The sequence below is a fragment of the Electrona antarctica genome (genome assembly GCF_951216825.1).
Source record: "Electrona antarctica genome assembly, chromosome: 8".
Taxonomy (NCBI): Eukaryota; Metazoa; Chordata; class Actinopteri; order Myctophiformes; family Myctophidae; genus Electrona; species Electrona antarctica.
In genome coordinates, this window is record NC_136789.1 from 41,542,828 (window position 1) to 41,569,322 (window position 26,495).

General features: G+C 42.2%; 5 protein-coding genes across 5 annotated transcripts in view; 3 read left to right on the forward strand and 2 right to left on the reverse strand.

Annotated features, from left to right (window-relative positions):
• The window catches only part of LOC306928771 (inactive serine/threonine-protein kinase TEX14-like), a gene marked incomplete at its 5' end in the record, with an annotated part of 26,195 nt that extends 21,637 nt beyond the window's left edge, over positions 1-4,558 (forward strand). Inside the window, 3 exons of the mRNA XM_079509043.1 lie at positions 2,521-2,626; positions 3,509-3,587; positions 4,437-4,558. Of these exons, the coding sequence (XP_079365169.1) occupies positions 2,521-2,626; positions 3,509-3,533 (131 nt within the window). The 3' untranslated portion in view covers positions 3,534-3,587; positions 4,437-4,558. The remainder of the gene's footprint in view (positions 1-2,520; positions 2,627-3,508; positions 3,588-4,436) is intronic.
• LOC306928772 (uncharacterized protein) lies at positions 3,791-11,476 on the forward strand (the record flags this gene model as incomplete). The annotated part of the gene is made up of 8 exons (XM_079509044.1): positions 3,791-3,795; positions 4,437-4,558; positions 5,479-5,642; positions 6,230-6,488; positions 8,129-8,216; positions 9,337-9,422; positions 9,681-9,732; positions 10,590-11,476. The coding sequence occupies 7 exons, from the start codon at positions 3,791-3,793 to the stop codon at positions 9,692-9,694; spliced, it is 738 nt and encodes a 245-aa protein (XP_079365170.1). The 3' UTR covers positions 9,695-9,732; positions 10,590-11,476.
• A 1,438-nt stretch (positions 11,477-12,914) lies between these two features.
• LOC306928773 (centrosomal protein 43-like) lies at positions 12,915-14,228 on the reverse strand (the record flags this gene model as incomplete). Its single annotated transcript, XM_079509045.1, has 1 exon — positions 12,915-14,228. One exon carries the CDS (start codon positions 14,226-14,228, stop codon positions 12,915-12,917), a length of 1,314 nt encoding a protein of 437 aa, XP_079365171.1.
• A 1,583-nt stretch (positions 14,229-15,811) lies between these two features.
• On the reverse strand, positions 15,812-16,615 carry LOC306927614 (26S proteasome non-ATPase regulatory subunit 8-like; the record flags this gene model as incomplete). Its single annotated transcript, XM_079507415.1, has 1 exon — positions 15,812-16,615. The coding sequence occupies one exon, from the start codon at positions 16,613-16,615 to the stop codon at positions 15,812-15,814; it is 804 nt and encodes a 267-aa protein (XP_079363541.1).
• A 1,507-nt stretch (positions 16,616-18,122) lies between these two features.
• Positions 18,123-23,979, forward strand: alkbh4 (alkB homolog 4, lysine demthylase). Its single transcript, XM_079507545.1, has 4 exons — positions 18,123-18,255; positions 19,304-19,498; positions 19,970-20,240; positions 21,767-23,979. The coding sequence occupies exons 1-4, from the start codon at positions 18,142-18,144 to the stop codon at positions 22,051-22,053; spliced, it is 867 nt and encodes a 288-aa protein (XP_079363671.1). The 5' UTR covers positions 18,123-18,141; the 3' UTR covers positions 22,054-23,979.
• The last annotated feature ends 2,516 nt before the right edge of the window (positions 23,980-26,495 follow it).

Below are 26,495 nucleotides of genomic sequence, written 5' to 3' on the forward strand. Positions count from 1 at the left end.
CCAGTGGTGGACAAAGTACTCAACCCCAGTACTTGAGAGTCAAAAGTCAAACATTACTCTACTACAAGTTAAAGATGCTCTGTCACATTTGTACTTTTCTAATTTGCACAAATTATATTTTCTTTATTTAATTTCAAACATTTTCCAAACATTTTCAAAACATATTAACACTGCAGAGCTCAAGAACCTGAACCTAACTAACTAACTAATAGTGAAAATACAGACCAACAAGCTCACATCGTGTCGCATTGTGACTTGTTGTGAGCTTGTAGATCGGCTATGTTTGAAATACAGCTTAAGTGGTTTATTCATAAAGTACTTTTTTCCTTCCTAGAAATGTAGTTCAAAGTTCAGAAAATGTATTTACACTGTAGGTACAGTACTCAAAGAAATGTACGTTACTGTCCACCACTGGTTTTAGTGCATGATTCGTTGCAACCTGATGTGTTGCCGTTTGTTTTAGCCACTTAAATTCTATATAATTAAGTTGACCGGGGTCCCCCAGGGTTTTTCCTCTACACCAAATTGCATTGGTTTATTTATATATGCACAGAATATGGATGCTATCGTTCCAAATAAACCTTTGTTACTGTGGGGCTGGGTCCAGTGTCCAGACTGTCTACTAAGGCGTTTTTCCCCCTGAGCGCAGTGTACGTTTTGAATTGTTTTAGTTTTTTTGTTGTAATTGTTGGGGCATTCGGGTGGTGCAGTGGTAAACTACCTGCCCACCACCTCAGAGTCTAGGGGTTTGAATCCACCGCAGGGCTTTGTTCGGAGTTGAAACATTTTGAACTCTAGGCTTTAATGGACAGCCATGGCCTTAATGTTTGTCTGACTATGTTTTAATGCATGACTCATTGCAACCTGTTTTCAGGAGGAAGGGCGCCACTGCTCAAGTCTTTTTTACAGTGCCAACAGAGAGGAGAATCGCCATGCTGCAGACAGTAGCGGCACAGAGGAGGAGAATTGGCATGCTGCAGACAGTACTAGCACAGAGCATAATCAGCATGGTACACTACAGATAGGCCTGTCACAATTATTACATAATCACCTAATTGGAATTATTTGAGACACTTGACATACTTTTTCAAAAATAGCAGAAATAGCAGATCTACAAGCTTACACTTCGTGACTGGTGTAAGCTTTTGTAAACTATTTCCGCTATTTTGTAATTTTTTGGAAAGAAAATTGGATGAAAAATTATTAAATGTGTCAGTGATTTATTTGTATATTTACCGTAAGTTATTTGTCATATCGGCCCTGTGCAATTTGTGATTACGAAACCTAAGAGGCAAATGGAAAATTCTAATTGTAACGTACCAATTCAATCGTTAATCGCAATTATTTGTGTGACAATTAATTGTCAACTTAATCATGACATCCCTAGATACAGACAGTCCTAGCACAGAGGCAGAGAATCAAGCGGCTGCATGTCTTCAGGCGGAATGGAGCAACATGTCGAGTGTTTTCTACAGTGCCAACACAGAGGAGAAGAACCAAACCGCTGCAGGCAATGCCGAGAGTCAACATTCTGAAGACAGTCAGGTTGGGGCCGTTACACTCCGGCATTCCAAAGCCCGCTATTCAGACACACCGCCATTCCGACGCGCTCATTACTAACTCCGTCCCTAACCCTAACCGCACGCGGAAGCCACGTAGTCGGAATGGCGGTGGGTCGGAATGCCGCTCTGTTCCCCAGGTGGGGATCATAATGTACAGACCGGGACCAAGGAAACAACCTACTTTTCCAGAAAAGCCTGTTTTATTATTTTTTTTAGTGTAGAACTTGAACGTCTGAACCTATTTTAATAATCTAGTATTTTATTTGTATTATAACATCAATGGTACCAATGAAAGTTCTATATCTTCTAGCTCTGTATTTATGAACTGTATATAGTTGTAGTATTGTAGTTAGATAGCCGCACTGAAATTGACTGGATAATGGGGCTCCAATTACCCGGATGATGTACAGTTTACACCGGACTTAATGGCACTGGATGAATGATCGCTACAGCGCTTTGTTTTTTAACCTAGTTGTATCCCATAGCTGAATATTTTGCAAAAATAGCAGATCTATAAGCTCTCAATGCGCACTGCAATAAGCACTGCTTACAGTAGATATTCTGTAAAGGATAGCCCCTCTGCCTAAACCGTCACAAAATGTGCATTGAGAGCTTATAGATCTGCTATTTTTGCAAAAATATTCAGCTATTTTCTCCTGAATTGTTTCCCCATTCTAACATTAGGCTTTATGTTAGTGCTGCACAATGAATAAAAAAAAGATTGAGATGTAGATTCAGACACCTATGCAAGCTCATTTGTGAAGAATCGTGCAGCACTAGTTGGCTTTCCAATTCATTTTATGTTGTATGTCTTGTGTTTTTTTTTAATAAATATTTTCATGGAAAAATTAGAATCGTGTGAGAATCGTGCTCTCAATTCTTGTGGAGGAAAATCGAGATTCACATTTGAGCAAGAATCGTGCAGCACTAGTTCATGTGGTTAAAATCTGTGTTCCAGACTTGCAGTGCAGAAGAAGCAGCAGACGTTACATTGGAGGTGTGTGGACCTGCAGCCAGCAGGACTCCTCCACCTGGAGACACTTTGGATGCCAACAACAACCAGGGTAACAACATGTTATTAGCAACATCTTTCAACTATGGCAGTGAGTCTCAAACGACTTAATGTCAAGGACCCCCTGTTTGCTATGCGTTAGACCACAGACCCCAATCACAACATGTCACAGAGCTTGTAGATCTGCTTTTGTAGAAAATATTTGAAAAACTTCTGTGGGAGTCCCTGGCACAAAAGATTTTTAGATGGGGGTCTGCGGCCTAATGCATATCAATTTGGCATGAAAATGTTTGAGAACCACTGCACACAGTGAGGCCTCATTCACACGTATCAGACACCAATCAAACAAATGTTTGGTCATATTTTTGTTTTTTTAGGCCACCACAATGATTTTCCAATGGGAGTCACATGGTTTGACCAAACATTTTTGTTTGATGGGGGGGAGGGGCAGAACACCACCAGCAATCAGCAATCAAACAAAAACATTTTGTTTGGTCAAACCATGTGACTCCCATTGGAAAAGCATTGTGGTGGCCTAAAAAAACAAAAAAGCGACCAAACATTTGCTTGATTGGTGTTTGATACGTGTGAATGAGGCCTGAGGCTTCATTCACACGTACCAAACACCAATCAAGCAATGTTTGGTCGTTTTTTTGTTTTTTTGGGCCACCACAATGCTTTTCCAATGGGAGTCACATGGTTTGATCAAACATTTGTGTTTTATGGCTGATTGCTGATTGCTCCCCCCTCATCAAACAAAAATGTTTGGTCAAACCATGTGACTCCCATTGAAAATGAATTGGAGCAGCAATCAAAAAGCAATCAGGCATCACACACAGACCGAACATTTGTTGTGTAGGTGTGAACTAGGCCTCACAGTCACTAATCATATAAATGTAATCTACCAATGTAAAGTGACTCTTCTCTCACACAGAATGTGTGGCTGTAAAGAACTGTGAAGATGATGGTGCCATCAGTGCTGCCCAGGCCTCTTTTCCACTTGGTGAAAACATGTACGCACCTGGGCTTCTCTTCATCAGTAATGAACAGTTATACTCAAAGCACAATCAAGGGTGTATGCTGTTGTATTTAACCATTTGAACCCTAGCGTCCCTGAACGGTTGCTAAGTTCACCAATGCAACGCGTCACAAGTTCACAACATGTTGTGAGCTTGTAGAGTGGACCCTGGATGACAGACTAGTCAACAATGGACACATGGAGTTTGTGTTTTTTCTACACTTGCGTTTGAGTAGTGTCCTGTTTTTCTTAAATCATGCCCTGCAAGAGAACTTTAGAGTAATTTATGGACAGTGTCCCTAATTTTGTTTAACATTTTTTGGCACACACACAGCTGGCATGAACCCTAGCATCCCTATTCTGAGCATGTCACCAAAAATAGCCGAGCTACAAGCTTGAGTTTGTAGATCGGCTATTTTCGACCAAGAGATTTGGTGTAGAGTAGGAGCTATAGGGCTGGTGAATATTCTAAATTCAAATATTCCTCAAATATGGGGGGAAAATTATTAAAAATAATAATATATCTTTTTTTTAGGTTTATTTGCCAGGGACAATACAAAAAACAATGTATCAACTTATAAAAACAAACAAAATGTATATCTTTTTATTGGATCAGAGCAACAACTCTTCCGCTGGTATCCTGTTTTTACAACTAATTTTCTATGGGGGAAAAATTAAAGAATACAAATATAATAATTAATATTCTAATATATTTGATATTCGGGGCAATTCTTAAGACCGATATTCGAATTTAATTTCTGAGGAATGTTAACAGCCATAGTGTACACATCATAAATAAAAACAATCTCTCGCCTTGCGTCTGCTAAACTCTCTGTGGTTCCAGAACTCCTCCAGAGCTGACTGAGCTGTCGAGCATCACATGCTCTCCAGCCCATCTCCAGAACAGAGTGCCGTCTCCTCTCAACAGAATGCCCCCACTGTACAACAGTACGCCACGCAGCCCAGGTACAATCTGTAGCACTGTCTCACACTCGCATACACCTTACATAACTGTAAATTATTGACCCTACTTCATGGGTCGGGGAAAAAGGTTTGGCCTCTGGCTAATTTATTTCACAGGCATTAGATGGTGGGCCAAAACATATAATGAAAAGCTAATTTAACAAACTGATAGTAATAGTGATGTTACTGGAACTCCAAGACATACTGCTTACAGTACATTTGTGATGCTGAGAATGGATCATTGTAATAGGTAGCAAGAGATTAGCCCTGTCCAGTGATTGCTGTTTTTGGGGGTGGAACAAGTCTCCAGGTAAACTGTAGGATTCTTTACTCCAGAGGTAATCCAGAGGTTGATTATTTGGCAGTGAAACTTACGTCAGGGAAACCTCTCATTGGGTAAATTAGTACATTCCATGATTTCTTTAGAGAAATGAATATATAACCGGAGTAGGATAGGACCCCCCTGTGAGTGTCTTATATAAAGTTTGAATTGAATAGTACCAGAACCAGATATATTAAAACCCTGACTCCTTTTGTAAATTAGAATTTGTTAAAAGCGTACCCTTCACTTTTCGATATTTTATTCATATTGTGAACTCAGTTCATGGAAAATGGTTTGAACAATGTAAAGTATGCATGATTTGTACATCCTTATCAGACCTAAATGTATGCCTCGACTTCTTGTTTATCCCCAAAATGACCGGATAGTTTTGTAACATACATAGCATTTGTGGACATATTGGACCTGTATTTTCCCCTCATTCTCTAAAGAAATCAAATATAAAATATGAAATAAGGTAAGTAATTAAAAAAAAACGGTCCCCAGTATTCTGAGGACTGTTCCGGTTACCGGCTGAATTAGTCTTGTTTCTCCCAGACAGCTCTAGGCGTGGTTGACATGCTTGCGTTGTGTTTTATTGCAGCCCACCACCAGCATAGTGTGGTGCGAGGCAGTGGAGCGGTCATCCCATATCCTGACGGCTCCCTGGACCCCTCCTCCTGTGGTCACTCCACATCTGGAGCCCCGGACCCCTCCTCCTGTGGTCACTCCACATCTGGAGCCGTCGCATTCACCACAGCCAGCTCTGTGAGACAAACCACGTCCTTCTGCCGTAGTCTGAACCCACCTGTTCAGACTCCATCATGGCCCATACTCCATAGCACTTACCCTAGCTTCTTAGATAGCACTTTTGTAGACTTAGATAGCATTTTATACAGACTTATAGCATGTGATGTAGACAGCACTAGAATTGCATTGTATGTAGTCATAGCACTTTATAGTATAGTATAGTATATATGTATAGTTTCATTATATAGAGATTACACTGTTACGTTCTTAGCTTACGCATGTTTCTTGAATACTACTTTTTATGTATGTGATGTATTACCATATTTTTGTTCTTGCCTAATGTAAATCGCTCTGGATTAACGTTTCTGAGCGTGTTTATTTTAATGATCAATCGATCGATTGTGTTTTGGTATGTATTAATGGTTAACAGACCCCCCTTGTACCCTCACAGAGTTACAGACCTGTAAGGTTCCATTTGATTCCTAACTATCAATCATTTACCTGGAGACCTCCTGGAACCCCCTCACTGAGCCCTGGGGGTCCTCTTAGAGAACCATTAGTGTAGTCCTAACTAAGTGTGTTGTTGTTCCATTGTGGATGTGCAGATCTTTGCCTCATCCAGCACACTTCAGGCTCCGCCCATCAAGGCAGGCTCCACCTCTAAACAACACCCTGCTGGTCAAGGAGACACCTATTCCGCAGTGCCACCTGCTGGTGAAGGAGAGACCTACACCACAACTCTCCTTGCAGTGGAAGGAGAGCAGCAGGAGAGACATGCTCCCAAAGAACAGAGTGACGAGAGGAAGGAGGATGCAGAGGAGGGGAGGCAAGGAATGCCACACAGAGAGGCATATGCATTGCAAGGTTATTATAGTTTTGCATTTTTTATTCATTTACATCTTTATTTTGTTTTACTTTTTGTTTTCAATTTCATTTTTTATTTTCTTAAGGCTTAGTTTTAGTTATATTATAATATTCGTTTTACTGTTTTAGTTCAACCTTTTGTACGGTAATATGGATTGGTCAGGGGCAAGATTGAACGAGGTCAGAGAAATTGCAAAATAGCAGATCTACAAGTGCACAAACATTATGACATGTTGTGAGCTTGTAGAACTGCTATTTTTGATATTTTTGACCAAGACTAAGGACATTTTCTCTATGATTTTAGTTAGTTTTGTAAACGCACACAATACAGTTTCAGTGAGTTATTTTGTTTTATAATTTGTTTTCCTTCTAATTCAGTTAACTGAAATGTTTTTTCCAATTTTAGTTAAAGGTAGGGTAAGTGTCTCTATTATCAATGATATTCATCATTGATAAAAGGAGTCTCCCTGTCTCTCCAGCTCTTTAGTAAACAAATTGGAAGTGGTGGTGACACAAAGACATGAGCAGACAATATTGTAACTGGAGCAGTAAATAAAATGTAAACTAATAAATAGGTACTCTCTCATGACTAGCTGGAAACATTGCAACACCCCTGAAAAATTATTTTCTGTTCATTAAAGAGGTGGAGAGATGGAATGTTACTGATGCATTGGAAGATGAGGACAATGACGATATGGATCAAGTGCTGTGCCGTGATGAAGAGTTTGGGGACGAGGTGTCACTGGACAAAGGTACTGACTGAGCATGCAGGATGGGAACCATAGAAATGATAATGCTGTCTCATGTGATCTCAACACATCAAATCACACGTTTTGTTTATTGATTATAGTTACTTTGCAGATTTAGATCAGTGGTTTTCAACCGTTTTCATATCAAGGTCCATTATTTATTCAGCATTTGAGCTACGGACCACCATTTTTGCCTCTCGGACCCAAAATGTTTGTTATCGTTGGATAAGATTTTGTCCACAAGCGAAGTACATGCTGTCTACCAACTCTGCATCATTTTAGCTGGGGACCACCTGGAACCCCCTCGAGGACCACTGGTGGTCCCCGGAGTGTATTAACCACTTAAGCCATAATTTATCATTTCATATTTGCAGTGGCGTGCACATCACTAGGGGGTGCTAGAGCACTTTAAATGTACAGTGTACACTAGTGTACAGTATGTGGACCATGGTGACATTGATCAATTCTTGATTTGGGGGCCTATTATTTAGGCCCCCAAATCTATAAATCTCACACTACCCATTGACGCCTGGTGCAACCGATACGCTGTTCTACCCTTGATGCCGGCGCGCTCTGTGTCTCATCAGCTATTGCTATACATGTAGTAACGGAACTATTTAAAAAAAAAAGAAGAATCCGATTTTGAAGGATTTCAGAAACCTTAGGTCAGGCCCTAGAAGGCATTCCCAGATTCGGCCTCAGGCATCAATGGGTTAAGGCGACCGGCCGGTTCCACACGCTGCACAAGGTGCCCTTTTTCACTTGAGCACCTGCCCCACTAAATGTCTGTGCACGCCACTGCATATTTGCCTCTGAGATGCGGTGAATCAGAGTCAAAGTACCTTCAAATTGTGTAATGTTCTTCTGTTACTTTTTTCCCCACCCCTACAGGTGACTGTGATCTCCATCCAGAAGAGAAGTGGCCAGCATTGGGTGTAGGTTCTGCTGAAGGAACCAGCTTGTTGGAGGACACCAACAGGTAGCCTACTGCAGGGGTTCTCAACCCGTGGGTCGCGACCCCTCGGGGGGTCGCCAAATTATTTTAGGGGGTCCCCAAATTATTTTCAAAAAAAAAGATAAAAAAAAAAAAAATCACGATTTTTCAAAAATAGCAGACCTACAAGCTCGTAGATCTGCTATTTTTCAATAGCTAAATTATAACAATGCTTAAAACACCAAAAGGGGTTCCCGCCCAAAATGGTTTAAGGTTATTGTAGCAGTCAATTTCGGGAGTCAGGAGGGGGCGGGGGGGTCCCGAGACATTGCCAAAGCATTTCCGGGGGTCCCCGGCCAAAAAGGTTGAGAACCCCTGGCCTACTGTAGACACCTTTGTATATCGTCGCTGTTGGGTTGAAACATTGTATGTCCAAAACTGTTATTATCCTTTACCCATATTGCAATCAACTTTTGTGGGACACTGAAGTATTATTGAAGAAAGGCATTACTTTCATCATGACCATGTCTCTGTCACTTGTGTCTATAGATTGCCATCTGTGTCTATAGATTGTACATGTTGTTTACGTCTGTATAGTTTGTACAGACAAAATAACGCATGGGATTCAGGCATCACAGTGTCCACAGGCTCACCAGATTATCCCTCACATACATGCCCAGCACTCATTCTTCTGCAAATAATCCAAACACCAAGTGATTGATTGTGTTCATTGCCTATTGTTATCTCCGCCAGTCCAAAACCATGTTCAGACTTCAGAGGTTGTTTCCACCCGTGCGTGTTTTGTCTAATCTTGTAAACTCTGCAGTACATCGATCAGCATCACATTTCTTGTGCACGCTGACAGTACGCCAATACATTGACACATGATAACATACAGTACCATGCACAGCTGTATACCTCTGCATTAGCTTGCTTTAATAGCCCGAAGGAATAGTTACAGCCTGGACAGCTGCCAGGAGTCCGATAAAGTTGAATTTCACAGAACAAAACTAATACGGAATAGGTAATGATGCCATGGAAACTGCCCATACTGTAAGTATGTACGTCAGTATGTTGAGAAACATGGACATACTGAACATAGTAGTGTATAGCAGGATGTGTTGTAGATTTCCATCCACAACAGTGAGTGTTCATCTGTGTTTAGAGCTCAGTCTACTCTGGATGAGGCGCTACAGGAGGAGGGGAACCAAACAAGCCTATGGCAGAGCTCACTGGACTGTCTGGACAACGGTGAGTGTCCATTAACGGCTAACTCACTGTTCCTCAAATGTTTCCATATCAAGGAACCCCAAATCGATGTGTATTTGGCTGCACAGCCCCATCTATAAAGATTTTGTGCCAGGGACCCCCAGAAGAGAATATTTGAGTAAAGATTATGATGTGTTACTTTTTCCCCAAATACATTTATTTTCGAATAGGCAAAGTGTGAATAAGGTTAAAGTGGTTAATAATTTGTAATAATAACCATATAATGTTGTGTCTCTACAGAGAACGTGCCATAGACAGCATCACATTCTACAAAGTGCCGCCAGCCTCACAGGTACGCTGTAGCTATATGTTATGATCATTTCCCTGTCCTGTCTTTTCTACATACATTAAGATATGCTTTGTACAGCATTTTATGTCAACTGTGTCTTATACCAGAGATGATCAAAACGTATCTATTATTTGTTACAAAGAGTGACTTACAACTACCGGTAAGTGCAAGATCAGAGTAAGTGCCATGAACGCTAGATAACAAACGACAGGGGTAAATGGACACATAAGTGGAAAAATAATGGTAACCGGGATGCCAGGTACAGACCAAACCCAACATCTGTCTAAACAACATGCTACCGAACTAGCATTTGTGATCAAGCAAACACTAATCAGTATTTGTCAATTTAAACAACATCATGTGAACAAGTAACCAACCTGCATCAGCATAGTATAACTAGCATCTATAAAAAATATAGGGAACAAAAAGTGACACAAGGACAGGGAGTGCTAGGGGGCGAGATAGATTCTGAAGAAGTGAATACGGCCCTAAATGCAACTGCATCTGAATAAATCTCTGACCTCCTCACTACCTAGAAACCAATCAAATCATGTCAGATCACCAGGAACTGGTCTCCTTAATACTGTATACGTTGAATAAAATGTGAATCAGATGAAGGTGCATTTAGTCATGGTTCTACTCCCTGGAACGACCTCCTGATGACCTGAGATCTGCTATTACGGTGTCAATTCTAAAAGCAGACTTAAGACCTATACAGTACCAACAGGTAATGTATAGGTCTGTTCCCAGGCCTTTAGTCTGAAGCACACCAAATGTACTTTGTATGAAATGAGCTACAGATTTGCAGTATATCTGTGTCACTCATCTTTTATTTTATTTTTATTTTTTTGTGAATGCAGGAGGATTGAATTGAAGCAGACTAACCAAAGCCAACTTGTTCAAGTGCTTCAGACTGTACCTCAGTAGGCCTACTGTGTTTGTTCAGTCAGTTGACTGTAATGTATCTTGTGTTTATTCAACTGACTGTTGTACCCAAGTTCTGCTAATTTGTTTAAAATGTTAACATTATTAAATTTGTTCTTTTTCGTTTGAAGGTAGAGTAAATGTTATTTGTTGTTAAAATATGTGTTATAATTGTTAAAATATTGTTATAGTACTCATTTGTATAGAGTGTTTGTTCAGTTCTTGATTAGACAGAAAATACATTTTCAGGTAGGGATACCAATTTTGTCAATTTAGGAGAGAGAACTCACAAAGGATACAGATTAAACAGGGGCGTGCCGGTATCTATGTTCCCTGCCTTCCCTAACCCTAAGGTAAGGGGGAACATAGAACCTGTGGAACATAGTTTAACATAGGTTAAACATAGTTTAACACTTGTTTAGCCCTGATTAAACAAGTGATGAAATGAGCAGACAAAATTGGAACTGGAACACTACCGAATGTAAGCTGATAAATGGGTACTTTCTCCTGATTGGCTGAGGATTGGCCACCCACCTGCAAATTTGGTTTCTGCTCATTAAAGATCTGGAGAGACGCAGAGACCCCTGCTACTGAACAAACACACTGTAGCAATGATTACTATCACAATATACCGGTAGTGCTTTATTGAGTATTGTACAATATAGCACTTAAAAGATTGAGGTTGACCCCAAGTGCAACCTCGCAGGAAGTAGTTGTAAATGGATGGCAAGTTATTTCCAACCTCCTGCTGAGCTTCTTTTTTTTTTGTCCCTGTGGCGTCCGCTGCCATGTCTTGTGTTTCACTGTATTTAAATGAACATGTTGTACATTCTGTGGTTCTAATGTACAATTGCTGTGCTAAGGTCAAGGACCCCCTCTAAAACAAATAAAAGGACTTTATCCTTCCAATAAAGATACTACTACTTTAACCTTTTAAGAAACCCCTTTTAGTTTTTACCAAAAATATCACTTACCCTACCTTTTATTATGTTTTTGGAGGATTCTATTGTTCATGTTATGTTGTTTATGTACAACACACGGATGTATTTAGGGTAAAAAAAAATGTAAAAAGTGTAACTTGATCCGACTCCTGGCAGCTACTACTCCTTGGAGATATTAATGCACTGGTTCTCAACCATTGGTCCAAAGTGACCCTTACGGGTCTGTAACTGAGTGTTTAAATAGAACCATTTGGCGTATCAATGTGTGCTTACTTGCTGAAGCCTTTCATTTAGACACAGTATATAGTTACCATTGGAGCAAGCATTGAATTTGTCATTTATTCCATTTGTGTTAAATAAACACATACAAGGTGCATTTCTATTGTATTGCCTCTGTTTCAGTCACAAAGTCTATGCCGCATGTACTGTACTGTACCGCAGGTTCTTTTTACATAGGAAAGCATCTGAAGATGCTGTCCAAAATTAGCACTAGTGGTTTTAAGAGGGTGGTTGGAGAAAAAAATCACACGTATGTGAAGTGAGGGGCGCTCTTATCATACATCATCATACATCACATACCGTGCTCAGCCAATCAAATTGTTATTTGGTACACATAGATTCTAGTTCTGCACCTCATACATAGGCATCTTTCAGGAAAAGTTGGTATAGGATAACATTCTTTGAATGTTTAGTACGTCCAACATCAGGAGGAGGTATAGTGCCTTTGAGCAAGATGAGCAAGACACTAAAAACATTTATTTTTATTTTCTTTTTTTTACACTGAGGCCTAGTTTAAAATAAGAATACATTAAATATCAATATGAAAAATAAGGGGAAGGGAAGCCAGCTATAATTTGTCAGGTGTTTCTTCTGTCCTCATCCTGAACTTGCCTGTTCTCCTGTAGTCCACTAACCTGACCAGCGGAGTCATTAGTAGTCCACATCTCCATGCCACTTTGAGCAGGGTGAAGCAAAGTCTGGGGGCCCTGGGTCTGTCACACTTCCCCCCCAGTCTGACACCCCTGCTTTGAGAACCACTCTACCATGGGTTCTCAAAGTGGGGCCCGGGGACCTCCAGGGGTCCCCAGATACGTTTTTGATATTTAGGAACCAAATGGACCCTTAAAAAAGAACAATCAATCAGTCTGTCTGTCTATCTAAGAAAATAACAATCACTTGTGAATATGTGATACAATGTTTACCTCTGTGCATGCGAACATACAGTACAGTAGCCTTTTACATGTGCAAAATGTCAACCACAATAACAGCAGAGCAGACATGGAATTCACAGCCGTTTGCCCACTATTGGTAGCATGCTTCTCAATGCTTCTGACTCAGTTGGGATACACTCAAGTCCTGGGTGGTTTCATCAAACTTGTTGCTGATGTCAATTCCCTCTACGGATGCCTCCGTTATCGCTTTTCCTATACTTAGCTCACTAAACCTAGAGAGGTGTGAACGGCTGTTAAAATCATCGTCATATTCACCTAAGCCCAGATAGCCACTTTTATCCTTCTTGACAGTTGTGTCTCTTGTTCCTCTGTCTCTGGAGATGGAAGTTCCATTCCTGCAGGATTGCATGTCCCGGTGGTCTCTCCTCTGCGGGGTGGGGTCCCACTGGGAGCCCCCGGGGCTGTCTCTAGTCCTGGACGACTCCACCCTCCAGCCGTGGGCTTTCTGTGGTTTGGGGAGCGGGTCGTCAATGAGGAAGTCTCCCTCGTCACCACCTTCCTCCACGCCCAGGCCTCGTGCCCTCCTCAGGAGGACGGAGGAGGAACTTTGGCCGTTTCCAGGAGCTTTGCTGGGCCTGCCAGGGCCCGTGCCAACGTCACCTATAACCCCGGAACCCGAGGTAATACTGGGGTCAACACGGACAAGCTCCACCCTCTTACTGGTCATCTTCTCTTCAAAGCCTCTGGAGAGACGGGTCGCCTCGCTGACGTCACCCATAACCACAATCCCACACTGAGTAAAAAGCCGTTTGTACAAGCCCAAGAACTCCTGGAAGTCTGTCTTCTGTAAGGCTTGGTCTGTGGTCTTTAGCTCATCACTGATGAACCTCTTCAACATGTTCTTATTAAAATGAGGGAAGAGATCCCTGAAGACACGTCTGAGATCTTCTGTCAGCACGGCTCCACACCTGTCCTTGTCATAATGGTCAAACTTCTTCCTGGCGTCAGCGATTGTCTTTGGGGACAGTTCCTTTGGAATGTTTGTCAATTTGCCACCCTCCTTTTCTGGGTGTCTTGCTGACTTGGCCAGTAGCTCCAGCAGCAGGGGAGTGTTCACGTCCGACTCGGACAGACCCAGCTCACAACACACCTGTGCACGACTATGCAGCCCATTCGTAGAGTTGACTTCAGGCTGGAACACGGCCAGGGTGCAGTCCAAGTTAAACACCTGGAGAAAGTCTAGAACTAGACTGGCAACCACACGACCATCTTTGGTACTGAGGCATCTCTTCAGGTTTTTGTTGACAAGTGGTGTTTTGTTTACCAGTTTATCCTGCTCCTCTTCTATGGCCAGAAACACAGCAGCACGCATCTCTGCCTTCAGTTTGTTGAAGATTCCGTTGTTTTCCAGGTTGTGGATCAACAGATCCCGTAGTTCTGTCTCATCCTCGGTAGCGGACATGCTGACAGCTTGCTGGTACAATAATGACATTACCAAGGAATTCCATATTTGGGTATTCAGTAGCTGACATTATAGTGATGACATGGTACAATGATGACATTATCAGGGAACCATATTTGTCATCCCATATTTGGATGACATGGTACATTGGCTCTTTTTGACCACAAGAACTACTTACTGTAATTGAACTGTGCTGGGCTGGATAGTTATCAGAACCTAATTTTGGCCGTGCTCAGGCGGTGATACTAACCCTGAGTTCAAGTTTAACATTTTCTAAATTAGCAAACATTGCAGATCTACAAGTTCACACACGTGTTACAAATGGATACATTTACACTGCATTTTACTGTGTATCACAATGAGACGGGCTTGACCCTATCTAATAACTATATGTTCAAAGTAAGTATGAGGAGACGGGCTTAACATTTATTTATAGTCTAATCCACCAGTGGATTAGACTAAACAGGTACTTTGCAGTCTAGGTACTCTAGAGTCTGTACACATGTGTACAGAAAGAACAATGAATCAGTCTATTTATTAGGCCTATATTATTAGGTCTAATAGACAGACTGTTACAAATGATCTTGGGACCCCTGGAAGTCCCCGGGCCCCACTTTGAGAACCAGTGGTATAGAGGACCTTCTTTACTTGCTGATATATTTAGTATGTATGCTGTTATTGCTTTACAGCTGAGGATAGAATGTCTTGTTGCTCAACCTTCACAGATTATTGATTAAGCTTGCTCCAATTCAGAAATCTTCATTTTACCAATGCAAGAGGGCTTTGTGCCTGTGTCAATACTGTAATAATTAAATATATTTCAAATATAAAATGAAATGAGTACATTAACATGCATGTTAGGCACTAGCAGCTTATTCACTTTTATCTGGCCTACCCAATATGTCCTTAAAACAAGTTCAGAATGCTACTGCTAGAATCCCTAGAATCCTAACACACACTAAAATGAGGGATCATATCACATCTGCTATCAATCCTTTTATTGGTTATCCGTGTTTTAGAATTGATCAAGATTCTTTTATGACTTTTTTATGGCTTCCCCCACTTTACCTCAGTGACGATTGGAACTCCTGCTAGGTCACCTATTTTAGTAGAATAGATGATCTGACAGCGATCATTCCTAGAACCTGGATAAGATATAGTTTGGGAGGTCTACCTTCAGTTTATATATGGCCCCAAGCTCTGGAATTCTGTATAGTAAAATGGGGGTCCTTGCAATGAAAACGATGGAGGAATCACTGCTTTAACCTTCTGCTCTGTACAGATGAACTTGTTCTTGAGCCTCCAGAACGAACAGAGCATCTCTGGAGCGTATTTTGCCAGGTATGCAGTCTGGTGAAAGAAGACAGGGCTGACCTGGTAAGAGCACATACCACACAAATCAGACTTATTATGGCTCGGGTTTGAATAGACCCAGCCAGAATGCAAAGCTCTCAAAATACCTGTCAATCTTCACTCCCCCTCTCATGTGGTCATGAAGTGTGGGTCATGATGACCAAGAAGGACAAGATACAGTACGAGCACGTCCTTTAGAGATTGGGTGAGAAGTTCAGACAGAGGACAGACTACACAATCATTTCCAGCTCTCGTGCATATTCCATGACCTGCTGTGCCATCTCTTTGGAGGCCATGGTCACCTTCTCTGTTCTCTGCTGCTGAGTGGTGTAGGTGTAATATCCGTCTGGGCGTCGAGTCCAACCTCTGTTCCTGGCGTACTCGCTCATCTTCTCTGGAGAGTTGAAGAACAGCACGTGCGTGGCTTCGTTGAACTGGATCTGCTCATATGCCTTCTCTAGGCAAGAAGCAATGGCATCGCGAGTCGTGTCCAGCAGGATATCTATGAAGAACGTAGTATACCTCACTGTCTCAGCAGGGATATTCCCTTTGGCGAGAAACACCTTGTTGTAGCTCCCCTCCATGAGATACTGCTCTAAAGACACCGGGTGTCTGATGTAGTCATTGGTGGTGATGGCCGTTGCACTCAGCTTCTCCAGCTCTGTGTGGAACTCGGACAGATGGTTCTGTGACAGCAGGAAGAGGAGGTTCAGGCCCAACAACTGGTACATGTAAGCCGATTCAGACAGCACGTCATTGTAATCAAAGTAGTAATTCTTGAGCTGGTCCACGTATCTCTTAAATGAAGGAATGTCCTTCTTGAGGATGCCCCACAACGCTCCGATCTCCAGAACATCACGGGCTATGAGGAGCTCCTTCTCAGAGCGCTTGGCCACAGTGGGCAGAAAATCTAATTCCAACAGGGAAATCTTGAGTTGACTTAAAAGCTCTCCACATATGCTGAGGTTGGGGTCTTCCTTCCTCCATTCTGCTTTCAGCGATTCATACAACCCCTCTGTCTCTTTCAATGGCATAGTGATAATTATTTCGGATTTTCTCTTCCCTCCTGAACACATAGACGTAGGATATCCGCCTTGTCTTTTCACTTCGGTCTTCTCTGCTCTTCTGTTCTTTTCTGTGCTGACTATTTCTTTCTCCTGCTTTCTTTCTTCTCGTGGACATCTAAAAATATTTATAGGCATTTTATGTAGACTGACCAGAGGTCTGGTCTGACATCACAGACAAACACAAAGTGTTGCCATTGTGCCCTGAATTTGGCATTAATTGTGTGCCAAGGTTATTAAAGTTAACCAAAACTAACAAAATGAAAAATATTTAGTTAACTGAAATAAAAATAAAAATCACACCCGTGTGAAGTGAGGGGCGCTCTTATCATCGTACATCATCATGCATCATCTCATACTGGCCAATCAAAATGCCTGTTACCACAAATTTACGTCATATTGACCTAATTTCTCCATTCATTGTCAATGGCAAAAATTGAGACATGTGGGGTCAAAAGCTGTATGCCCCTCAAAAATCACACCTGTGTGAAGTGAGGGGTGCTTTGTGTTGCCACAAATTTACATCATATTTGGCAGACATTTGACCTAATTACTCCTTTCATTGTCAATGGCAAATATGAGACGTGTGGGGACAAAAGCTGTAGGCCTATATAAGAGAGCCCCTCAAAAATTAGGCTTTACATTAAAACAAAAATCACCCCTGCGTGAAGTGAGGGCGCTCTTATCATCGTACTGTACATCATCATGCGTCATCTCATACTGACATTTACGTCATATGACCTAATTTCTCCTTTCATTGTCGATGGCAAATATGAGACATGTGGGGACAAGATGACGTAAATTGTCCCTTCATTGTCAATGGCATTTAATGTTTGTGTTGCGGACATTTTGTGGGGACAAAAGGGCCTAGCGCCCCTCAATAACTAACATAAACTGTATTGTGTGTTCACAAAACTGAATTAAACAAACTAAAATCATGGTCATCTTTTAAAAATCACACCTGTGTGAAATGAGTGGTGTAAGGTCTTATATAGACTGATCAGCTGTGGTCTGACGTAATGTCTGACGTAATGAAATCACACCCGTGTGAACTGGGTGACCATAGCAACCATGCTCATTTTTTGGTACGAACAGACACGTAAACTAACAAAGCTGAAATCACACCCGGGTGAACTGGGTGACCATAGCAACCATGCTCATTTTTTGGTACGAACAGACACGTAAACTAACAAAGCCAGTTATAGGAGTGGTTTACACCACTCAAAAATAGCACATCCATCTACAGTCTACAAGCTCTCTCTCTCTCTCTCTCTCTCTCTCTCTCTCTCTCTCTCTCTCTCTCTCTATAATTACACGGTACACCATGGGGAGGATCAGCTATCTCACATTGAACCTGCAACATAGCCATTTAAAATAAAGGCACAACAGTGACATCACCCTGACATCACAGGTCAGTGCATCACACAGTGCTCAAAGCGGAACCTATGTGCACGGATTGCAATTTAGGTGAGTCCATTTGGCTGGTGCACATTAATATGTCCACAGACAACAACGTTGGGATCGCAAAATGCGGCTGCAAGGGTGTCAGAAGTTGTCTTTTCTGTGAACATTTGAAGGGAAATGGACCCATCAGTGAGAATGCAGCAACGGTAAGAGCGCTTCCACACATGTTGAGCCGAAAAAGTACAAGGCAAGCTGGGCTCACCATGCGAAATTCACCCGATGAGCTGACAGATAGCACAGGCCGTAGGAGTCGTAGGATATGGATAACGTCTATATTTGATTTGAATTGAATGATTGCTACCTTCGCCAAATATCTGTTAAGAATGATTTAAGACTGATCTCTTGTTTTACTATATACAACACGCTATATAATGTTATTGTTTTAGGTATCAGTCAGAGACCATTATCTTAGTCACGTATTATAGTTGTCAGTTGGGAAGCAACTTGCTATTACATTTATATATCAGGAGGTGGCGCTCGTCCGCTCGAGTCCAAGTAATGATAATCCTAGCCTTGAAAGTTGAATCAAGACGATAATCATTCATAATTGATTTGATTGATTGAAATATTTATTAACAGTTTGCAGAATTACAGTACATTTCAAGCACAACTCAATACAAGGACTGTTAACTGTGAGTGGACGACCCAATAAAGCATTACACTTGTTTACAAGATGGTCCACCTTGTTCAATTCATCAATGATAATATGACAGTGACTCTAGAGGCTATGATAATGATCTGATCACGTGATCGGAAACCGGGCCGATCACGTGACGTCATTTTCAAATGATCAGAATTGGATCGGGAGAAAAAAAAACGTGATCGGGACATCCCTACTCGTAAGGGTCCATTTGGACACCTGCTGGTCCCTGTCTGGAACCTACATTGACAACCTGGGAAGTGACACACGTCAGCTTCTGCTGCTGAGCTCAAGTGGTTTACTGTCAACTGCAGAGATCCAATGAAAAGGGTATCTTTGAAAGACGAAGAAGAGGTTCTGCACACTGTCAGATACAATGGTCTTTTGCTATAAAACTGCAGAGATCCACACCATCTCTGCAGCCATATACTCTCACTGTATGTTCAAGTGAGGTTCTAGCCGTAATAACATCTTTTCTTGTGGTTATATTAAAGTTTTACTTTTGCTAAAAGGGAGGTTTATGGCAGATTTTGACTTCACTGTTGTTTGTCCAGGTTGTTCATCATTTCCGCTATGATCCTCTACTGGGACTAGCTGTGCGTGAACTTGAAGACGGCAGTCCTGTGTCTTTCCCCTTTCCTGGTGTCTTTTTGCGGGAAAACTTTATATCTGAAAAGGAGGAGGAGGAGTTGATAAAGAACGTGGACCAAGATGTCTGGAACAAGTCTCAGTCTGGCAGACAGAAACAGGTCTTGTGAAATACTGTCTGTGTCTATTATCTGTTATGTGTGTGTTGGCATTGCTTGTTTCACAGGATTGTTAAAAAAATGTATATATTCACAGCCCAAAATGTGGCCATAATGGATACATATCGTTGCTAACGTTGGGCAGAAATCTTGTATTTTCCATATTTCGTTTTTTTCAAATTCATGCCCTGGGAATGCCTACTTTAACACATAACGATGTTGCACAAACCACAATAGTAATCTTAGTATTTAGTTGTCTAACTTGTCTGGGTTTTCTAAAATATACCAATGAAAATAATTAACAAAGGTGTGTGACTAAATAACTAGATTGGAACCATTGGAACACAGGATATTTTTCCCATTTCCAGAAAATAAACGGCTTTGGACACATGACAGCCAGCGACCATATCACAAGCCCACAGTGTACTGTAACTGCAAAGGCATGAACCCTTTTATTTTTGTATGTCATGGCAGGACTTTGGTCCAAAGGTGAACTTCAAAAAGCACAAAGTGCGATTGGGCGTCTTCTGTGGGCTGCCCGCCGCCAGCCGTCCCCTGGTAGAAAGGATGCTCACAGAGCCTGTCCTGGAAGGCTTCCAGCCGGTGGAGCAGTGCAACCTGGACTACCGTCCCCAACGAGGCTCCGCCATCGACCCACACCTGGACGACTCCTGGCTGTGGGGGGAGCGGCTGGTCACCATCAACATGTTATCGGACACCACGCTCACCATGTCCATTGAAACAGGTTAGGCCGGCCGCAACTGTCCATAATTCTTCTTAGTCATTAGTTCTATCGATTACTTTTTCCGAATGACAGAGGAGTGTGTTTTTCTTTGATAATTTGTTGTATTTTTAAAAGCCTTATTCTAATACTTTGTCATACAATAGTGTTGCACAATAGTAGCAGATCTACAGTAAAAACAATCACACTTATCATCATACATCATCACATTCCGGCCAATCACACAATGCAAGTTGGAAATGCATGCCTCACCCAGATATTATGTCTGTGTCCTTTTATGCCCATATATGGAGTTCTTTGTCAGGCATGCCCAAATAGGGAGTCTATGCAGACGTCAGAATGATGTCAGAACAGGCCAGCTCCATATATGGACACTGGGCAGGGGCCCTGTCCAGAGCCCGGGCAGAGGCCCTTTGGGGTGGTTCTGGACAACCGTGGGTCCGACCGACTTGACACCGGGCACTGCACACCCTGTGGGGGTGTGGAACACGTCTGTCGAATTTGAAGTCGATGGGGCGAACGGTTCCGAGTTGCGTGGATTACAGACACACACACACACACACACACACACACATAGTCTTGGGGCATTTATAGTTAGATGTTCACAAACTTTGTCCTACACAAACCCATTGACAATAAATTCCTGTTTGCTCTAAACAAACATTAAAGACCATAGATTTGGCTGCCATATGACGTAATCTTCAAAAGCCATGCATTGGAAAAGGATTGAAAGAAAAAGGGAAATTATATTTTCCCACCAAATATAAATTTTTCTTTTAATTAAAATAGATATGCCCAGCGTGTGTTTGTGTGTACCACATTTGTGATGATTTGATTGGCTGAGCACGGAATGTGATGTATAATGATGTATGATGATATGAGCGCCCCTCACTTCACACAAGGTTGATTAAAAAAAGGGAAAAAATCGATTAGTTCTATTAACAGCTTCTGTGCCCCAGATGTCTTTAGAATTACACCCATAGGAGGCCCATGATGTCTTAAGGTCTTTTTTGAGGGGCGCCCCTCCTATATACAGCTTTTGTCCCCACAAGTCTCAATATTTGCCATTGACAATGAAAGTAGAAATTTGATCAAATGTCCGCCAAATATGACGTAAATTTGTGGCAACAGGCAAGGGGCATTCTGATTGGCCAGTATGAGATGATGCATGATGATGTATGATGATAAGAGCTTCACACAGGTGTGATTTTTAATGATATAAAAATGCATCGTTAAAATCAATTTTTTGACGGGCCGTTGTTCAGTGTTCTCTGACATGTTTGGTGCATGTGCGCAGCCGCTCACTTCCTTGTTTACGGCCCGACAAAACGGTTTATTTTCTTATTTTCAGAACGGTAATGTTCTGTCCTCATTTCTGACTTAGTCAAGCATCTCGTTTGGAATATTAACGCTTCTAAATAGAGATCAGGCGAGGTAGTACTGGAACATTATACCTACCGGGTTTGGGGGGGAGAAATGGAAGGATTCCTGGGCACAAAAAGTGTTAACTGTTGCTCCCCTAAAAACAGGTCTTGTGGAACTGGGTCAAGGAGAAGTGGGACTTGCAGAAGCGGAGGAAGTCCTTGTGGCCGTGCATCTCCCTCGTAGGTCTCTGGTGGTGCTTTTTGGCGAGGCTCGCCACAAATGGAAACACGCCATCCTCAGGAAGGACATTGATGCACGCAGAGTGTGCAGCACCTTCAGAGAGCTGTCTGCAGAGTTCCTGCCCGGAGGAAAGCAGTCGGAGCTGGGAGCGCAACTCTTGGACATTGCTCTGACTTTCCAGGGGACTACCAAATCGTCCCGCCACAGTTAGACGTTTGTTATTTTCTGTTGTTTAAAGGTGCAGTCACTTGGGTCCCTATCTTGCCTTACCCCTTATGCCTAAACCTTTAAAATATTTTTGAGAGGCGCTAGCCGTGTGTGTGTGTGTGTGTGTGTGTGTGTGTGTGTGTGTGTGTGTGTGTGTGTGTGTGTGTGTGTGTGTGTGTGTGTGTGTGTGTGTGTGTGTGTGTGTGTGTGTGTGTGTGTGTGTGTGTGTGTGTGTGTGTGTGTGTGTGTGTGTGTGTGTGTGTGTGGGGGGGGGGGGGGCGGAATGTTATGATTTTATTGGCTGAGCCATGTGATGATGATAAGAGCGCCCCACCCTTCACACGAGTGATTTTTTTTAAACATTTTAAAATAACGAAAATAGCTGATCGACTTCGACCTGTTGATCGGCTCTTTGAACCTTTTTTTTTAAAATGTTTTTCAAAATAGTAAAAAATGCCTAAAAACGTTTAGCATAAGTCATAAAGTCTTAAGTGCGCTAAACAGACTAGGCCCGGTTTCTCAAAGGACACATGGTGTAAGAGGTACACCATGTAGCACATGCTCAGATGCCCTCTAGGCCGCACACAGAAGCCTGTGAACATAGACATTCCGTGCATAGATGTGCCACGCAATGGTAGGCCTCAGGCCTGAGGCCTAATAGGTTTTTAAGAGTAAAGAGAGCCTACTGTCCAGCAGTCCAAATATTATTAAATTAAATTTCAGAATGGTAGACCTGAGGCCTACCATACCAGGCCTGAGGCCTACCATTACGTGGTATGCACGGAATGTCTATGTTCACAGGCTTCTGTGTGTGGCCTAGAGGGCATCTGAGCATGTTCTACACCATTCCTCTTACACCATGTGTCCTTTGGGAAACCGGGCCAATGTAATATCCTCAAAGTGTACCTTTGCTGGTACACGATTTACGTCATAGGTGCTCTAAAACAAACATTGAAGATGGGGCCCTAGGTGACTGTGCTAAAATAATTGTACCCCAACCAGATTAAAACGCCAGGCTAAAATAGAAAAAATATATTTTTAAAGTTCAGAGAAATTGTCCAAAGAGCCGATCTACAATGTGATTCCTTGTGATGTTGTAGATCTGTAGATTTCTGCTATTTTCCCAGTATGGGTTCTTGAAAAAATGGTTACCTCTCCTCGACTCCAGTCTAGGCCGAGAACAAAGCTGCTTTGATTCAGAGGCATTGAGATGAATTACAAATGCACGCCGCGCACACACTGAGTGCAAAACTAGCACTTGGAGCAGGGGTTATCAAATAGATTTGACCTGAGGCCAAATTCTCACATAAATACTCTATGGACCTGGCCGTGCCACAAATTCTGCACATAGGCCTAGTCTACTCACTAAATCACAGTGTTGTGATTTAACAATGAGTCACTTCACCCTGGTCAAGCAATATGCAGAAATGTGTTAAATAGATGTTACCTTTTTTAAAGGAGAATTCAGTGATTTGGAAAACCCCCCAGTCCGCCCCGGTGACAAGATGTGCACATCATGCACGCACTACAGTGAGGGGACACGCGACAGGCCAACAGCACACACACCAAGGCCCACCCCCGCTCGATCATGATTGGCAGAAGGCCCCTCTCTATCCTGATTGGATGAAGGCTGGGCCACCTAGCCAAAAACGAAAACCCGTTTTTTTGACCCCCAAGGGTTAACTGGGGACAGGGAGGAACTCCTTATATGGTCAGCACACTCTATAGTAAGGAGGATTATCAATACAAAACAAAAAAAGAAGTGATTTGAATTAAGTGAAATCACTGAATATACCTTTAAACATTTCTGACCAATCAAAGCTACAATATAAACTCCAGGCAATTACAAAAATCATGTCTTTATTATAAGAATATAATTTTTGTTTGTAATTTGCGTCTACAGTATGCATAAACATGTAAACAAATTAAACGACTAGTATTTGTTTTTAAGATGCATAATGCATATTATGTAAATTATATGCATGTGCGATCAGTTGTGCACTGATGAAATACAAATGGAACTATGATAGTGTAATTGCCAGTTTCTCCTGAAATACATGCAAGTACTAGAACCCACTTCAGTTGGGTGAGTAGTTTGGGTGACCACAAGCCCTGTACTGGGCCGTTTGACCACAAGCCCTGTACTGGGCCGTTTGACCACAAGCCCTGTACTGGGCCGTTTGCGGGGCATGAGGACTAAATCCCAGTTGGCAAGACAATTAGCCCTTCACTAAATCCCACCCCAAAAAGCGAGTGTCCAATGCCAATCCAAATAGTTTAGCAACGGTTGCTATGCAGGTCAAGCTTTCTTCGCTGCTAACGTGCCTATTGGACAAGGATGCCCCCTCTCCTCCCCTCCCCTCCCCTCCCCGGTAGAACACAGCGGAGAGCGCTGACGTCACCAAAATTTGGATCGACTTATTGGTTGGTGAAGTACAGCTAGGGTTCACGAATCACACCCACACCTAGACCAGATTTCCAGGCTCGTTCGTCCAGGCTTTTTTCTTTTTTGAAAACAAAACCCGAGGCTATAGGAAGTCAATGATTCAAGTACCCACTGCTATATTATTATATCACAACATAATGTTATATCATTGACCTAAATGGCGTTATATCAACAAGGATAGGATGATTCAAGAAAAAGGTTGTCTGTTAAATGGACAGGTGGAAGATTTGCTGGGACCAACTTAAATGTGTGGGATATAAGGAATCAGCATTCAAATATGAACATGTCTGTTTTCTTTCTATAAAGATCAGTAGCAAGCCCCTTGCCATCTCTTTTGAAGAAATGGGTTCTCTGGGTTTGTCACAAGATTGTTTTCAAACATTGCAACGTAGAGGATCATGACCCACATTTCCTGAGCATACGGTATTGTAGGTGAGACTTTGGAATTAAGATTGACTGTTGCAATGTTTGAAAACAATTTTGAGACGGACCCGGAGAACCCGGGAGAACACATCAAGTTGTGGAAACGGTATGTGGATGATCTGGCAGGGGTCTGAAAACAGCCTCCTAATTCATAAGAAAACTAGAAAAAGTGCCCTTCTGGGCACAGGTCTCCACCAGGAGGATAGGAGTTTGCGTGTGATGTTTGGCAAAATGTTTAGGAGCAATATAAACGTGTGTGTGTGACGTGGCTTGGCCTGTTGTAGCGCCACCATGAGGCTGATTTGAAAACTGTCAAGTGGCATTTCTTCCAAAGCCTAGTGGGAATATGCATGCACAGTTTCACCACATATGTGTTTTACATATGTCGGCCTCTTGGTGGCGCTATAAAGAGCAGATGTGAAAAATTCCAGGCAAAGGTTTATCCTTGGCCTCTATGGAGTTGGCATACAAAGTTATCCACAGATCTGTGCAGTTAGAGGTAAAACACTTTTCGGCCAGTTATAGCGCCACCATGAAGCCGAGTTGAAAATGTTCATGTGGCATTTCTTCCTCGGCCTAGTGGGAATGTGCGTGCACAATTTCACGGAAATCACACGATGTGTTCATGATTTGCAGAATTTAGTTTGAAACTGAGCACTCCTGCGAACTTTGGAAGCCAATCTTAGCCAATCAGGATAGAGTCTGAGAAATCTGAAAGACCTGTTTCGTTGAATGGCTCTAGAGAGACCGTGTACCAATTTGCGTGATGTTTGGACAAAATCTGTAGGTGTACTGTCCAAAAACTTGTTTTGCACAAAGCGGCCTCCTGGTAGCGCTATAACAGGCCGTTCTAGAAAGCACGGGGCAGAGGTTCATCGTTGGCATCCAGGGAGTGTGTGTGCAAAATTTGGCATTGACTGGGTTAACGGTGCCGGAGATTAGCTGTTCACAGACGGAAGGACGGACACACGGACGGACGGACGGACGGAGTGCAAAACATACTCTCTCCCCATGCCTTCGGCCTGGTAGAGACAATCAGCTGATTTCTCACTTACTGCTCATTCAATATTGACAGCTAGACCCCTCTCTGTTATGGCTCTCCTTACCTTAGTTAACTTCAAGGGAAAAGGCTCGCTCAACTCAGGCAATCTTTTAAAGGTTCAGGCGTGTGCTGGGTGCAAGTTCAAAGAGAACATATAGAAAGAGAATAAAATCTGCACTCTCAGTCGTATAGTAAGAGTCTTGTTTAATAATGGAGATGATCAGACAACGCGTTTTGGCGAGCAGGCCTTCATCAGTGTCAGAATTTACAAAGTTCTGACACTGACGAAGGCCTGCGCGCCGAAACGCGTTAGTCTGGTTTGACTGCTGCTGCGGATCATCTCCTTATCTTAAACCAGGAACTAGATTCTAGATCGCTTTTTTTAAGTAACCTTTTCTGCTTGAAGTAGCCTTTTTAACTACACATAATAAAACAAAGTTACTAAGTCAAGTTTTTTTCAATAATATAATTATACAATTACAGTTTAGGCATTTAGCAGGATCTTATCCAGAGTCACTTAGGGTCTAGTAGTGTG